Source organism: Entamoeba invadens (assembly GCF_000330505.1).
Source record: "Entamoeba invadens IP1 unplaced genomic scaffold scaff_1105074726317, whole genome shotgun sequence".
In the NCBI taxonomy this organism is placed as follows: Eukaryota; Evosea; order Mastigamoebida; family Endamoebidae; genus Entamoeba; species Entamoeba invadens.
Window position 1 is genome coordinate 1 of NW_004440302.1, and position 17,338 is coordinate 17,338.

Below are 17,338 nucleotides of genomic sequence, written 5' to 3' on the forward strand. Positions count from 1 at the left end.
GAAAATAATATATATTAATTATTTCATATTGAATATAATAATTTAAAATATACATTTTAATTTATTGGGTTTAAAACAATTGTCTTTTATTAAGTTTATTTTTACATAATATTATGATTATAATAAAAAATAATATTTGAATGTTTCTAAAGTTATCTTTAATAAAGCAAGTATAAACATTATTCTTGCTTTATTAAAGAATATATTATTATAATTATTATTATTATTATTATTATTATTATTAAAGACAATTATAGTAATACTATTAATATAAATAGTTTGTTTGTCATTTTAATAGATTTACTTTTAGGTTTCATTTAATATAATTAATTATTTATTATGAATAAAAGGTTGATTATTTTAAGTATTTTTGGTTTTTTTTATAAATATACATTGTTTTATTAACTTTATTTTGTATATACATACCATTATTTTTTATAATAAAACAATTAATAATAGATTAAAACAACTAATTTATTAATAATGATTCCCAAAAATCAACTTATTTTTATCTTATTTTTTGTTTTAAATAATATATTATATTTTAGTTGAAAATTATTTATATTTATAACCCATTTTTTTTACTGTTTAAACATCTAACATTAAATAATATATGAACCTCGAAACCCTTGAATAGTTTTTAACATTTAATTAACATTTAAATTTAGACCAAAGCATCCCCTGACGTTGCAATTTATAAGTTTTGAGCAAACGCCCATTTTTGTCCTGTGTGTTGTATAAAGTATGAATGAACAACAGCTTAATGTGAGTTATAATCTTAAGTTTATTATTATTAATTGTTATTTAATTTTAAAATATTATTCTTTTGTTCAACCTTGTTCAACTTCAACACAACCATTCAATCAAATCGTTTATTCATTTTTTCAAAGAAGATGTTGTAGTCTTTTTAATTCATTCGGTTGATTCAATGAATCACTCTTCGTTTAGCATTAAAGTTACTCATTCGTTAATGAAAAAAAATAAAAATAATAAAATCATAGGAATGTTAGGTATAAAGTAAATGATCGATGATTATTAAACGTATTCAACAACGGAAGATAAATCAATATAAAGAACAAACTTTACTTTGGCTTGGCTGGGCATTAACATATTAGACAATACTGAATGATTAATTAAGAATTTCATATTTTATAGTTTTTACAATTTTATTTAAAAAAAACAGTGTGTTTATTAATAGTTGGTCCCTGGTTTTTCAAAATAAACCAACATATCTTCCAAAAACTCGGATTTGGGGTTTTTCCATTACAAGGAAACTTTATATCAAAAATAAAACGGCTAAATTTCGTTTGATCACTGGTTTTTCTTCTATATGTAATATAATCTCTTATTTTTTGTCAGTCTTTTTATAGATGTCGTACTGTCTTAGATCCACAAACCAGTTTTAAACAAATTATTTAAAAAATAATTTATATTAATTAAACTTATTAACACTTAAAATAAAAATTATGACATTGAAAGTATCGATGATACGTCTTTTTATTATATTGTATCGGAATTATTTTGAATTGTTGTTGATTTGTGATGATACACATGACTGTATTTATTCTAAAATTTAACATATTGTCAAAAAGACAATATGTTTGGGTTATTGAGACTTTAAAAACTATATTATCGAATTTGTTTTTGTTTATTTTTAGATTTTTTCAACAATCAACAAATTAATTTTTACTAAAACATTTTATTAATGATTTATAATATAATAATAATATAACATAGTATAAATAACAAACAAAACATAATAATCTGAAACAACAGATAAAAAGAATCAAATTAAAAGGGAAATAAGCTGAAAACCACAAATTAAGAAATGATGATTGAAAATGAATTAAAAATGTATAAAAATTTATTGTCGTTCGATTCAAAACGAATAAAAGAAGATAAAAACTTACTTTTTGTTTTTTAATCCAATAAAGTAAAAAATCAAATAATTAAAATTAAAAACATGTGTGACTTTCTCTTTAGGCGTGCTTTTTCCCACCTATTGTTTTTTGTTAAATATGTACTATAATTTTATAATAAATTAAAAATGGTATAACAAGTTCTAAGAATAATCTAAATACAAAATTTTTCAGAAAAAAATTAAGTTTTTATTTTTCCAAAAAATGTAGAAAAAAGCGAGTTTATAAATAGTAAAAACAAACTAAGTTTGAGACAACGAATATGTTGTCAATTTAAACATTTGTATGTATATTACGTTAATTAATTTAAAATGATGGAAGAGTTGAATGAGACTCAATAAACAAAACAGGTTTATAACATATTTTGTACCGTTTTATAATTAATTAATGTTGTTAAAAATGTGGTTATTACTGAATGTCAATATTATAACATCTTTTTTATTTAATATTACTCTTTATCATTTTGACAACATAATAATAATATTATAAAATGTAATTTTGTAATTTTAATTTCAGTTTGCAAAACAATAAAACTTACGCCTGTTGATGTTTACAATATTTTTAATATTGTTTTATCATTGTGATATAATGTTAATAATAAATTGAAACGAGAGGTCGGCAAACCATACGTGTCGAACAATCGAAAAGACAATTTGTTTTAAAACATTTAAATAAAAATAAATTATTTTGGGTATATAAACGCTTTTATCAACTTGATTATCATTCAATGAGAACTTTAATCTTCTTATCATTTACAGTATTTACTGCCTTTTCAGATGAATGTAAACCACCCTTTGATAATTGTTTTTCATGTACGACAGATAATCCATCAAAATGTGAAAGATGTAATGTAGGATATTATATTAAAGATGAGAAATGTTCAAAGTGTTTAGATAACTGTTATATCTGTACTGACACGACTAAATGCACAGCTTGCACAGATGGTTATCTTCTCGAAAAAAGTGGATCTTGCACAAAATGTTCAAAAGGTTGTTCAGTTTGTACTTCTGCCACTGTCTGTACCGCATGCAATGATGGGTATTATATTGAAAAAAATGTATGTAAAGGGTGTTCGGATGGCTGTTCAACTTGCAGTGGTGCCGCCACTTGTACTAGTTGTAATGATGGATATTATCTAAATAATAACAAATGCACAAAATGTACAACTGGTTGTTCAAAATGTAGTGATGCTACTAAATGTACCGCATGCTTAAGTGGTTATTATTTGGATGATAATAATAATAAATGCACGAAATGTACAATTGAAGGTTGTGCAACTTGTAGTAATGCTAACACTTGTTCTGGATGTACAACTGGATATTATCTAAATAATAACAAATGCACAGCATGTACAAATGGTTGTTCGAAGTGTACTGATGCTAAGACGTGTTCTGTATGTAAAACCGATTATTATCTTGAAAATAAAGAATGCAAAAAAGAAGTGACTTGTGGTGCTTCTGTAATGGGATGTTCGAAGTGCAAAGAAGATAAAACAACTTGTGTTTCATGTACAGCTGGATATTATCTTGAAGGAGGTAAATGCAAAAAATGTAAAACTGGCTGTTCAAAATGCAGCGATGCTAACACTTGTACTGGCTGTGTTGATGGATATTATTTGGAAGGAGGTAAATGCAATAAATGTACAAATGGCTGTTCAATTTGCAGCGATGCTAACACTTGTACTGGCTGTGTTGATGGGTATTATAAAAGTGGTCAAACGTGTACAAAATGTGCAGCAAATTGTGCAAAATGTACTGGTGCTGATATTTGTTCTAAATGTGACCCCGGTTTTGTTGGTTACCTTTCTTCTAAAGGTGTTTGTACTCCTTGTTACCCAGATTATAAATGTGCCACATGTGTTGAAGACCCCAAGGATGTCAATGGTAAATGTAAAACATGTGATTCTACTACTATCTATAAATACATGAATGGAAACAAATGTGTTGATTGTGCAACTGGAAAAATTAAAACAGATGGAACTTGTGATACCACTGAAAATGTATGTGGAAATGGGTGTTCTGCTTGTATGGAAGTTGCTGAAAATACAACAGCAAAATGTACCAAATGCACTACATCAACTGATTACATCAATCTTGATGGAACATGTGATAAAACTTGCAAAATTGGTAAAACTAATAAAATTAAAATGATGTGTGAAGAATGCACTATTAATGGGTGTGAAACTTGTGACATGGTTGGAAATGCTGAGCAATGCACTAAATGTAAAACCAAATACATTTCTACCGACAAAATATCATGTATTGATAAATGTACCATTGGTAAACCAGTTGAGACTCCAATCAAAAAGTGTGATAAATGCGCCACTGAAAATTGCGATGTTTGTGACAAAGATGACAAGTGCACTCAATGCAAGACCAAATTCAACCTCATGGCTGACACTTCGAAATGTGTTGATAAGTGTCCAGAAGGATATATGATAGATAAAACAAATAATAAATGCATTAAATGTACCGTTGAAGGGTGCGCAACTTGTGAAAATGTGGATGAATGCACTGCATGTATGGCTGAATACAAGTTGGAGGGAGGAAAATGCAATGGAGCTAATGCCGTTTTCGCGATAATGGCTTTAGTCGTTATGGCTTTCTTATTCTAAAATTCTAAACAAAGAATTTTAATCAATTTCTTTTGTTTTAAAATAATATGATATAAAAATAACAATATGATATTGTAGTGAATATTCAATAATTTAACTTATATTATAATTTGTCAGATATCTGATATAAACTATACAAATACAACATAATTTAAGTTGATACGATTTTTCATTTGTTAAGTTTTAAATGGTCAAATAAGAACATATCAAAATGAATAAATAATTTTATAATTTTTATTTAAATGTATCCCCCTTATTTGATATATGTAACAACATTTTTTGTTTTTTTAAAAATTATTTCAAAAATAATTTGTGAACACATATTTAATTTAATATATTAGAAAAATATATATTAATTTCAACGTGAATCGTTTTGTATGAAATTATTTATATACACTACCGTCATTATATAGTGTTTTGTGATTTTTAATTTTGTAAATAAAGACAATTTAATGAAAATATACAGTTGGGCAATTAAACCTTCGCACAGCAAATTAGCATAAAAAACTAATTTCATTCAACATAAAATAAACTGTTTTTCAAAAGTCGGTACTGAGGTGTCCCGATTTTTTGCATTGATTTTGTTTATTATTTTTGGGAATCGTTTTTTTTGTAATAAATTCACTTATTTTTTCCAAGTAAAAAAGAGAAAAACAGTCTTCAAAAAATATTTTTTTACTTGAAGAATTTTTAAGCATTAAAAAATTCCATATAAAATTTGAAATAACGGGATTTTTGTTTCATAAAAACATGTGAATTATCCCAAAAGTGCATTTTAGTACAAAAGCAAATAAACTTAATGTCAAATTTTTTCATTATCAAACATTTTAATAATTAATGAAATATTCACAAAACAAAAGCTTAGTTCGAAGATTAGTATGCTTAGTAGTGTTGTCACAAAAACAATAAAAATAACAAAATGATTTGATAACTTATCTTTGTTGGGTTTTATAAAGTCGACATTCTTTTTGAGCATTTCAGTGAGAACATCTTTTTTAAAATATCCAATAACAAAACAATATTGTTATTTTGTATTATTTTTCTAGTGTTGCCCTTTGACAATTTTGACTTATGCCTGTCAAAATTATCAAACATTTGCTGTAATTTTTGGTGTTTTTGGAACTCTTTATTTCATTATTTTTTATTCAGAGAAGATAACCACATGTTTGTTTTTAATTGAAAATATTTTTTTAACGAAAGTAATTATCAGTTAAAACTCGACACAAACAACACCATCCCAATTCACTTAAACGTTAATTGTTGTGCTTTTAGGTCAACAATGCTGTGTATATGTTGCGAAGTATCGATTTATGGTCAAATCAAATAACGGGATCGGGTTTTTTGGAAAAAGATGGCTAATATTCCGATATTTTCCCGAATATGTACGAAAATAATTGAACGGGATTGGTATTTTTTTCAAAATAAAGTCGGTACTTTCGATTTTTTGTTTTTTGTTTTTTTAGGAAAAAACAAAAATAAAAAACGGGACTTTAGGAAGTTCTAAAAATATGACAGTACCGACTTTTGAAAAACAGTTTACTTAATTCACAAGAAATAACCAAATGCAAGAACTATAAATAACAAAATTTATAACATAATATTTTTACTTTTTTAAAAATAAACTGTTCTTAAAAAATAAAAATAATCGAAAAATAACAGCAACGAATTTGTTGAAATTAATGAAAGTGATATTTTGAACATTGAAATTTACTTGAATCCATTTAACGCAATAGAAATGAGCAATTTCGAAAACATCAAAAAAATTCTATTCAGCCATTTTTTTCTATAAACAAACAGGAATTGAAACTGTGAATTGGAAAATTTCTATTCAAATCTGGGATGTTGTATGACAAGCCAAACTCCCATCACAATATTTCAAGAAGTGATTCAACACAAGCATTAAAGTTGTTTTGTTTTATCATGAACAACCCACATTAAAAAAATGTTTTCATTTAAACTTTATATAGAGAGCAAGTCATATTTATAAACAAAATGACTTCAAACCATTTTAGTCAAGTTGTTGTGTGTACATTATTCGGAGGTTCAAGAGTATTAATATCCAATAAAAAATCAAGTCAAGAAAGTAACAGTTTGGTCAAAGAAATCCGGGTAGGCCGTCACTGCTTTCCGAAACCACAAAAACAGTTATCAAAAACGTTATTGTCGAATATAATGATCTAAGAATTGCTTTGACTTTTCAAATGTTTTGTGGCATTGTTGAGTATTTAGAAAGAACAAAACCACAAAGTGATACAATGAGAAAAATACTCTAAAAAGAGAGTTCGATTTAGAAACATCAGAAATTAAGTTCGATAAATTTGAGAAAATCAACTTTGCACCACAACCAATACTTGATAATTATAAACAGTTGTCAGAAAAGTTAAATAATTACAAGAACAAAGACAAAATGTTGTTTAATGTTGACGAGATGGGAACATCTGAAGAATCAAGTCGAAAAAACACATGAGCTATGGTACCCAAAGGAGTCAATACAAAAATTCGTGTTGCAAATAAACCAAAATCAAAAACAACCACTCTGATTGAATGTACAAGTCTTGCAGGTGAAAGAATCAACGAATCTTGTGTTATTGATAAAGTTCATTACAGTACAGTTTTGAACAAATACTTTAGAAACATTAAGTTGTATTGCAACGTTTCTGGTTATTTAACCAGTGAAATATTTATGTTGTGGATACAAAAGGTATTGATTCCAGGAGTCAAGAAGATCAAAATAAAACATGGATACCACAAAAGTAAATATGCAATACTGATTACGGATAATAATAGATGCCACGTTGATGATGGTATTAAACAAATCTTGTTGCAAAACAACATCGTGGTTCATTATCTGGTTCCACACACCAGTCACCCGTGCCAACCACTTGACTTAGTTGCATTTGGATCCATCAAAAGAGAAATGGAATCGTTAAACGTGTATTCAAAACAACAAAGAGTGTTAACTTCTTGAAAAAAGACACCGCGATTACAAATATCCAAAATGGAAATGAAGGTGCATTTGACAAAATCCAACTTTTAAAAGAATCATTTCCACAGTTGCTGCCCAATGAATTGTTTGAAATGGTAGAAGAGTTCAAGCATAAAGAGGAATTTGGTATCTTTCCCAGTGGAATAGCAAACCAACTCAAAACCTTTCTCACTTCAATAGTAGGTGCCATTGTAACTTGTCCAAGCAAAACCAAATAGTATGAGGACCTTCTTTTTGGTGTTGTTTGTAATGGGTGCAACACAAAAGAAACCTCACTGTTTACATAACACAGGTTGACCAATCTAAAAAACAACATACACACCAAAATAACAAAAAATTTAGTAGAAAGTCTGGATTCGATAGTAAGGTTGTTGGAACATGAAGAACGTGTATTTGAGTCAATTGAAAAAGAAGAAGAGGACGACATGACCAAGATTATTAAAAAAACAGTTTGTCTTGACCAAGTTATGGTTATTTGTTGATTAAAAAGGAAAGAGCATTTTGGGGATTAACAATTTCAAACAAGTTGATAACCATTTTCAAGTCAGTCAACAAAGCACTTGGTTCAGTTACAATTATCAATTCTTTTGAGAGAGCGGTAATTGTATCGAGTTTAGGAGAGGATGTTTAGTATTATGCATACATGGATCTGAAAGAATCCAGGAGAATGCTTGAAAAAATACCAACAATTAAAACTTTTGATGGATACGAAAATTTAATTGTTGTACCAAAAGACTCAAAAACAAATTAACAAGGTCAAAGTGGTGCCACCAAAACATTTTAAAAGAGCTCAACAACTAAAGAATGATATTTATACAGCAAAGTGTCATGGACAACACGTCACCTGTATTTACAGAATCAATTTGACACAACAAGTTTTTACAGATACATCTTTGACAATGCCTGATACCACAAATTTTGTTGGAGAAAATGTGTCATTACCAATGGAAACTGAAGAATTAACAGAAATTGATACATCAGACAATTTAAGTGAAAGTAAACCACTTGATAAATACACAATCCAACTTGTTTATTAAAAGGTGATGACAACTTGCCTACGAATTCTTTTCAATCTGATCAAACACTGTCGAATATCGAACCCCAAATGTCCAAACTGGTATCTAAAACACCATTATTTCACCAGAAGCAAATGTCATCGTAAATTTAAAATAATATAACAATAAATTGTAATCAGACATATCTATTAGATTTAAATTTACAAATAACAAATACATAATTTATAACAAAAATATGTCAAGGTTCTTCACTAAAAATATATGATTCCTAGACATTGTTACAAATAGACATTGGTACTAACCTTGAGTGAAAATAATTTGAAACACTTTTGAAAAAAACTTCTTCCCAAAAGTGTTTTTTTAAAAAATAGAACAACGATTTTTTTACTTCATTATTAAATTTAATAACTTTTTAGAATAATTTTTAAAATTAAAAAACTAAATATTTACATGCAAATTTATACGTTGCGTTATTTTGAAAACAGAATTAAACCAAGAAAAACCAAATTGAGCATCCATTTTTATCAGTTGATAGTGAATGTTATGCTTTTAACAGAAAAGCAAAAGATGGTTGTGTTGTATACAAATGCAGTAGAGATGGTTGTAAAATTCTTGTTATAATAAAAGATAACAACACTATTAAAATTGAAGGTTCTCAAACTTGTTTTATAAATCATGAAGAGTTGTATCTTGCAAGATGTCGCAGAGATATTATTAACAATGAGCTTGATTTAGATGTTACTCAAAACATAAGACAACTGATCAACAAAATAGTTTTGCTACCCGATTGTGACAAAGCATCTGAAAGGGATATTGAAGCATGTGTTAAATATGCAAGTCGTTTCCAAAATAAAATTTTGGGAACTAATAAACATTCTTACCAAGAAACTACAATACAGTTCTAGTGTCACTTTAATGAGAATAACAGAACTAATAACTATTCAAAAGGATTTCATAGTGGAGTTGGATTCCTTGTAACTGTAGCACATCCTAAGTTGTTGGTTTTAATTGACATCCTCAGGAAAATTGAACCTAAAACTAAAATGAAATGGAATGACATGATAATGGGTAATGTTATAATACAATACAAAAAGAATGTCACCGATCTTCAACGTAAACTATTCATTTCCATGAATAATTATACCGAAAATAACATCAGTCAAATTTGACTTTATTGGATTCTATTTCTTTGTTATACATCAGTTACAATTTGAATGTCCGATTTGCGCGTGTTAATAATTTATAATTCAGTTTTGCGTGGAAAAAAGTGAAAAAAGAAATTGAGAAAATCACACAAAGAACAACAACATTGCATTTTTGATGAAGAAGGTTCACAAATAGATAATAATCAAGTTGTGCCATTAGACATGGAAACGAAAACAGAATTTACTTCATTAAATGTTTTAAATCAAACAACTTTTTCGTGTATTACAGATTGTAGTATAATTCAACCTCGAGATAATCAGCCTTTATTGAATCTCAATTGTAAACTATCAGCCAAAGACGAAAATCAAGTGCCCAATTTACTTGAAATGGATATAATACATATAGAATGTGAAGAAGATAAACCCAAAAACCTTGTTATAGTAAAGAACACGAAAACAAAAAATTAACCTTGAAAAGAAGACAAAGAAACCCGAAGTAGATAAAAATGTGTGCATCGTAAAAACCATACAACAGTTCATTATTTAAAAAATTGAAAACAGCAAAAGCAAAAAGTAAAAAAAAATATTTTTTTTGTTGTTTTTAAAAACACTTTTGGGAAGAAGTTTTTTCTAAAGTGTTTCAAATTATTTTCACTCGGGGTTAGTACCAATGTCTATTAGTACCAATTTTAAGATAACAAAATATATATGTCATCTAAAGTTGTATCTAATTTTACAGATTATAAAACATATATTATAAATTCATTAGAAAAACTACAATAACAATTTATGATAGTTTTGAATCAAGTATTGTTTATAATGCTTTTAATTTTAGAAACGATTTATGGTAATTTTTCAAATTACTAACAAAATCGAAGAATCCATAATGTGTTTTTTTAAATCACTAAATGGTTAAATTTGAAAAATAGTAAAATTAGCATTATTATCATACATATTTCTGTTAATATTTATTACGGTATTAAAAATATTTACATATTTGTTTAAAAAAGATTATTCAAATTAATTGGCAAACAATATTATCAACAGATATAACACCAAGAATACATAGTGTATAGTGTATAGTGTATAAAATACTAACTCTAATTGAACTATAAAATAATAATTAGAATCAATATTGATTATATTATTTTTGTAATCAGTAAACCATATTTTTATTTTTCGTTTATTATCTTTGATTTCAAATGATTTTTGATTATCACTGTTAGCAAAAATTATAAATCTATCTTGTGAAGGATAATCATTACTAGAATTCAAATCACTTCTTAAAATATTTCCACAATCAATCTGACCAGATGAATTATAAAATCTAGTAGCAATAGTATTACTATATTTATTATTAGTAGAACAAACAAATTCAATTGGTAATTCAACTTCAAATTGTTATTTGTTCATAACTTTACAATTATTATTATGTAAATTCATATATGATTTTTTCATTTTATAATATAAAAATAAACATATACATATAGAACTTCTGTGGTAAATTGTATTCGCTTCGACTTCATTATGAATATGGAATAAAAAAGCAAAAAATAGTTGGCTCAAGCATGAAGTGCAAAATAACAAGGAATTGTTACAATTTTATCATTATCATCAAGTTTACATATTATGTTACCATGATCATATCTTATCATTGTTGCCTTAGGACTATAATATTTTCTAGTTTTCTTGAAAGTATTGTCTTTGCTATTATCCAAATATATTATTAACTTGTCTCCATATTTATAAGATAAAAATCTATTTTCAAATTGTTTATATAATATTTCATCATTCTTCTTAACCATTTGTTTAATATAATCATATTCAAGTTGATAGCATTTATACATATTGTTGTAATTAGGAATGTATTGCATATCAATAGGTCGATAACCAGGTTTATTATGTTTTGAAAAATTATAGTAAGTAACAATTTCTTGAATAAGTATATCTTGATTTTTGTTTACATATCTCGACATTGTATTATCATAAGCAGTTCTAATTGTTCTGATAACTCGATCTACAACTCTGTTTTTATTAATATGTTTGGATGAAGATGAATATGTTCTTATATTCAATTTATTAAAATAATTTGACATATAAGCGCTGTTCAATGCAGATTCACCATCAAAACGTATGTTATCAAAAACAACTCCAACATTAAGTAAAGTATTAAAAGGCATTATTAAACTGTCATTGTTTTTATTATAAAGTGAAAATACATACAAATATTTGGTGTTAATATTAATATTGAACATGTAGATATTTTGTTTGGTACTGTTTCTGGAATCAAAGAAAGCTAAATCAACTTCATAACTATTAAAATATGGAGAGTAATAAAGTCTCGAATAAAGTTTTTCATAGTTCTTGGATTAAAGTCACGACTAATAATTTGTTTTTTATTAACATCTTTCTTCAAAATTGATTCATATTTATTTAAACTCTTAAATGGATAATCAATTGTCAACTTATTAAAAGGTGTGTTCTCCATATATATATATATTGTATTTCTATCTTCATTTAATATTTGTTCTCTACGTCGCAATCTTCTTGTTTTGTGTTCTTAAATTTGTTTTTGTTTAATATCTATATCTTCTCTAAAACTCATTTCTTATTTATAATTTATTTAATTATTAAAATCAAATTAATTATTTTTTATAATAATGAATGTCTTGGAACCTCATTTTGCTTCGGTTCTCCTCCCAATGTCGGTTTATTTCTCCTCTCTGATGTAGTAGTATTTGATAGTCGACATTTTCGAACTCGCAAAATTTTTGCATTATTATTAAAACATTAGGTTATATGCATTTAACATATATTACCCATTCATTTTAATATCATTTTGATATCAAGGGTATACCTGTATAGCTATAAAAAGTCTACCATGTTACAAAATAATTTTAATTTTGTTTTTGACTTTGTTTTTAAATTTGTTTTAATTTTTTAAAATGTAATTATATCAGTGTAAAATTGACATTTTTGTCATTTGACTTAAAAAGGGGGTCGAAAAAACCCACATAAAAACTGTTTAATCCTTTACGATTTTTAAACATTTATTATTGCAAAAACTAAAAAAAATCAATAATAAAAACTGTTTCATCCTTTGGGGTTTTTAAGATTTTGAAATTAAATAATCGTTGTAAAATATCACAAGGTATTAAAAATAGGGGTTTAAAAAGTTAAAAAACCAGAATGAAGTGATTTTCATAGTGTGCGATATTTGCGAGTTTGAGAGAGGTTACCTACTAAACTCCGGACACAAAGTCCGACGTATCGGACTTTCGGATTTGTTTTTCTGCTATTTTTTAAAATTTTTATTGAAATAATTAATGAATTATGTCAAGAAAAACGGGAAATGAGCTAAATGTTATGAGCATTTATAGTTCTTATTTTATTTTTGATGTGTTTTTTCTTCAATTATTTTTTTGTTCGTCCCACAAAAACTTTCATTAAAACATTCATTGTTTTCACAAATTATAAATAAAGTAACTACTTTGTTTTGATAAGTAAAAATAGTTTTTTAGCATTAACAAAAATATGAATTTTTGATTATAATTGTTGTTTAACAAAACAATAATTATAATACATTTTATTATAATCACAATAATTGATAAAAAGTGTTCCATTTACAAATGTCATTATTGTTATGTATTTCTGTCATGAAACAATAATGTAATTTGCTTTGTCTTTTCATATTATTATTAAACAAATTCTATAATAAATTAATAATGGAATGATTAAATATTATAAAAGTCAAATAAAAACAAGTGATAATTGTTAATTTTTATTATATTATAAAAAAGTATTTTTTATTCCAATTAATATTTCGAATCACCTATATTTCATCTATATAAACAAAATTAATCAATTATTATATATTTACATTTATATAATTAATATTTTAAAATTTTCAACATAACGAAAATAAAAATTTTTTGTTACTTGTGGTGTTTTAATTAATTTCATGTGTTTCCATATAAAATTTTGATACACTTTTTAGTTTAATTTAATAATAAAATTATAATTAAGTCGTGTTTTTCTTTGTTATCGTAAAAATCAACGAATTGAAAAAAATAATTTTATTTTCATTTTTTAAATGTTATAATATTGGTTAAATTTGCGATTTTTGTATAAAATTTGGGTATGAAATTAATTTTTCGTGTTTTATAAACCAAAATATTCCATGATTTTGAAATAAGGAAATTGTAGTGTAAGTAGAAAATTAAAAATCAAAAAATAAGACGCAAAAAATCGAAATAAGGGAAAATATAGATAAGTAAAACAGGTATAAATTTCGACAAAATATATTAATATCCCGAAAAACAAAAGAAAAAAATACTGTTTTAACGTGTCGGACTTTATGGCCCAAGTTTATAACTACTCACAATAATGTTTATTATAATTAAATAGTTACTACATAATTAAACGTGAAGAATACATTAAACATACACAAACAATAACATATACACCATTAAGGAGTGATAATGTTGGATGTGAAAATTATTAAACAGACTGTGTATAAAATGTTATTCAAAATCCTTTTTGAATAAAGTATATTTACCACAATGCGAGTTGTGTAATAACAATTGTATATATTGCACAACACCGACTTCATGTCATATTGTTCAAATGAGTTTTTCTTGTTAATTGAAGTTGTGTTTCACTTTCAAATTGTTTGGTGTCAACTTCAAGTAGATGCACAGTGAGTGGTGATGGTTTTATCTTTTTCTTGCCTTATGCAAAATGTTAAATGAGGTACACTACAAATCTGTTGTTATAACAACAAACAATGAGGTGCAATGTAATTTTTGTAAAAATCAGATATATAGTAACACAGGATGTGTTGATATGTTTTCGTTACGTTGCCGGAGTATCGACTTATCAACTTTAAAATGTCAAATTTGTAAAGAATAGTAATTTTTGAGACGTCTCCAAAAAATATTTAAAGAAATAATATTTTTCGTTTAATATATTTCAAAATATACTCGTTTCGAAAAAGTTCAAATGTTATTTTTTAATTATTTAAAAAGTTATAAATTACAAAAATTGATTTATTTGTTTTATTATTTTTAATTAAAAATATTAGTTCACACACAGGATGCTGACAGTTGTTATATAAATACAATAAAAATGTTTTTTATATGTAAATTTTTAAACATATTAACACGACAAAATACAATACGGTCACTTTGCCAAATGTTTAAAATTGCTTCACACAATACTTTTGTTGTTAAATCTTAATTAAACTATTAATGTGTGATATAACATATTAATTTTTAATATATTAAAATAGTTTTTATCGAATGATATATTCATAAAATTAATGATATGTGCAACGTTTTCCAGCTAAAAAATGTTCATACTGTAAGTTATGTTATATTTTAAATTTATAACATAATTATTTTTTGATTTGTTAGTGTAAATAGAAATTTTTAGTTTTTATCATTTATGAAAATATATTTTTTTCAGTTTGAAATTTTATATATTATTGATTTTACAATCAAGTAAATAAACCATTTAATTATTTTTATAACTTTTTAATACAAAATGTTGAAATTTAAACGACATATCACATAACAATGAAACAATGACCAAAATTTTCACGTTTACAATTCAGATATTTTTTCTTAATATTATTTTTAATGTTGTCACTTTCTTTTTAAAAATTAAAATTGTAACTCGTGGATTTTTTTCCAGAATGAAAAAAGATTTTTTATTTTTTAACTATTTAAGGAATTTTGACATTTTTCCTAATAAATAAATATTTATTTGTGTATTTTTAAAAACAATAACGTTGAAAACAACAAAGTTGAAAAATATTATAAACAACTTTATAATTAACAACAATTATAATAATAACAACAACTAATAACCTTGAATTCGTTTTTTATAACTTAAAATAACACTACATTTAAAAATCATTTACTTTTGTTTTGTTTTGGAAATGGCAGATTTTTTACGTTTTTTCATTAAACAACACCTTATTCTTTTTCTTTGTTTTTGTTCTATGTCTTTTTGGGTTTTTTCCTTTTCATTTTTTTGTTTTGGTTTATTTTTCTTTTCTTTTCTTTTTTTTTCTTGTACTTTTTATTTTTCTTGATTTTTCTATTTCCGATATATTCAATGGCAATGTATCACACTCCATTTGATAAACTATTGTTTTCGCTTTTTTCCACTTCATTTAAATCATTTTCATTGATTTTTAATAGGTTATTCCATAGATTAGGAACTAGTGATTCCAATGTCTCCTTCTGATCTTCAAACAATTCTTCGTGTTTCAAATCTTCCAAACCCGCGACAATGTTATTAAAATATGTTTCCAATCTGTTAATTGTCCATTCACCAGAATAAAAATTTAAAGTTGCATCTTTCAAGCGAGTGTTTTTTTTCAGAAAATGGCGCTTTTCAGTGGTGATTTTGTGCTAAATTCATTTGTTTGAGTTTTCTGGTGTCTTTATTTTTTATTTTAACCATAGTTATTATTAAATCTTCTAGTCTGGGATGCACACATGGTATCCTTGTTTGAAGTGGCGAGTGGTATGCTTCTGACGTATTGTCAGTTCGAGTCTTTTGTAAATTTTGGCACCACAAATCAAGTGGAAAAATTCCATCAATCCACACTTTGTAAAAATATACAAGCAATTTATGCGTTGTTTCTTTTTTCGTCTAATAATAACACGATAAACTTATTTTCAATAAAACCAAAAGTTTTTATTACATCTTTGGGTTTAAAAAATACCAGAGCCATTAAATATTTTTCTGTTTTATAATTAATATTACCATAATATAGTTCCATTTAAAGATTGCGCGCTTTTCTCCAAACTGCTTGACAAAAATGAAAATAACATCCATGAACTATACAATCAAATTTGTCAAGTGCATTTAACATAGCAACTTCAAAATCCAACATAATTTGTATTTTATTACAAAAAAAGTTTTTTATTAGTAATATTATAATGAATATTGTCAATTTCTTTTAATAATAATATATTTCTTCTGTTTTCTTTGTCATCGACACGTGAAATAAATAAATGTTTGTCCGTTTTTTAATATTACGTGAAAGGTATATAATTGTGTAAATTCCGTTGGTGAACTTGAAAAGGTACCATCCATACAAATATAAGAAAAGTACATTTCACTCAATTCCATCAATTTAGTTTTGTTTGCAAAAATAAAGTATTCTTCTTTTTTAATAAATAAGTAATTCTCATCTTCTTGTATTTCTTTTGCAATTTGGTCAATGGCTTTGTGTTTTTCGTATGAATATTCTTTTTTGATTGTATCAATCTGTCTATTGTCGTTATTATGTTCTAAATATATTTGGACCACAGAATCGTTTCGTTTAAAAAGGTTTTCCTTTTTGTGTGCCATTTCAAAAGTACCAAACGAGATGTTTTGTTTTCTCTTGATTTTGGGTGATGAATGTGTTTGGTTTCAATTGATTCAAATTCAAAATCTTCATATTTCAAAGTTTTCCCCGAACCTACACTTTTCTTTATAATAATATTAACATGGCAATTTTTAAAAGTGCATTTAAATTTTTTTCTTTCAAAATTTGAAGGATGAAAAACGAATCTGTCAACAATTGGAAGTGGTAGATATTCACCATTTTTGTTGGCTTTTGACTCATTTCTTGAGATAAAACGTGTTTAGAAGAATTC

General features: G+C 25.7%; 1 protein-coding gene across 1 annotated transcript; it reads left to right on the forward strand.

Moving 5' to 3' along the window:
* Nucleotides 1–2,646: 2,646 nt before the first annotated feature.
* EIN_233190 (hypothetical protein) lies at nt 2,647–4,533 on the forward strand (the record flags this gene model as incomplete). Its single annotated transcript, XM_004256081.1, has 1 exon — nt 2,647–4,533. The coding sequence occupies one exon, from the start codon at nt 2,647–2,649 to the stop codon at nt 4,531–4,533; it is 1,887 nt and encodes a 628-aa protein (XP_004256129.1).
* Nucleotides 4,534–17,338: the final 12,805 nt, after the last annotated feature.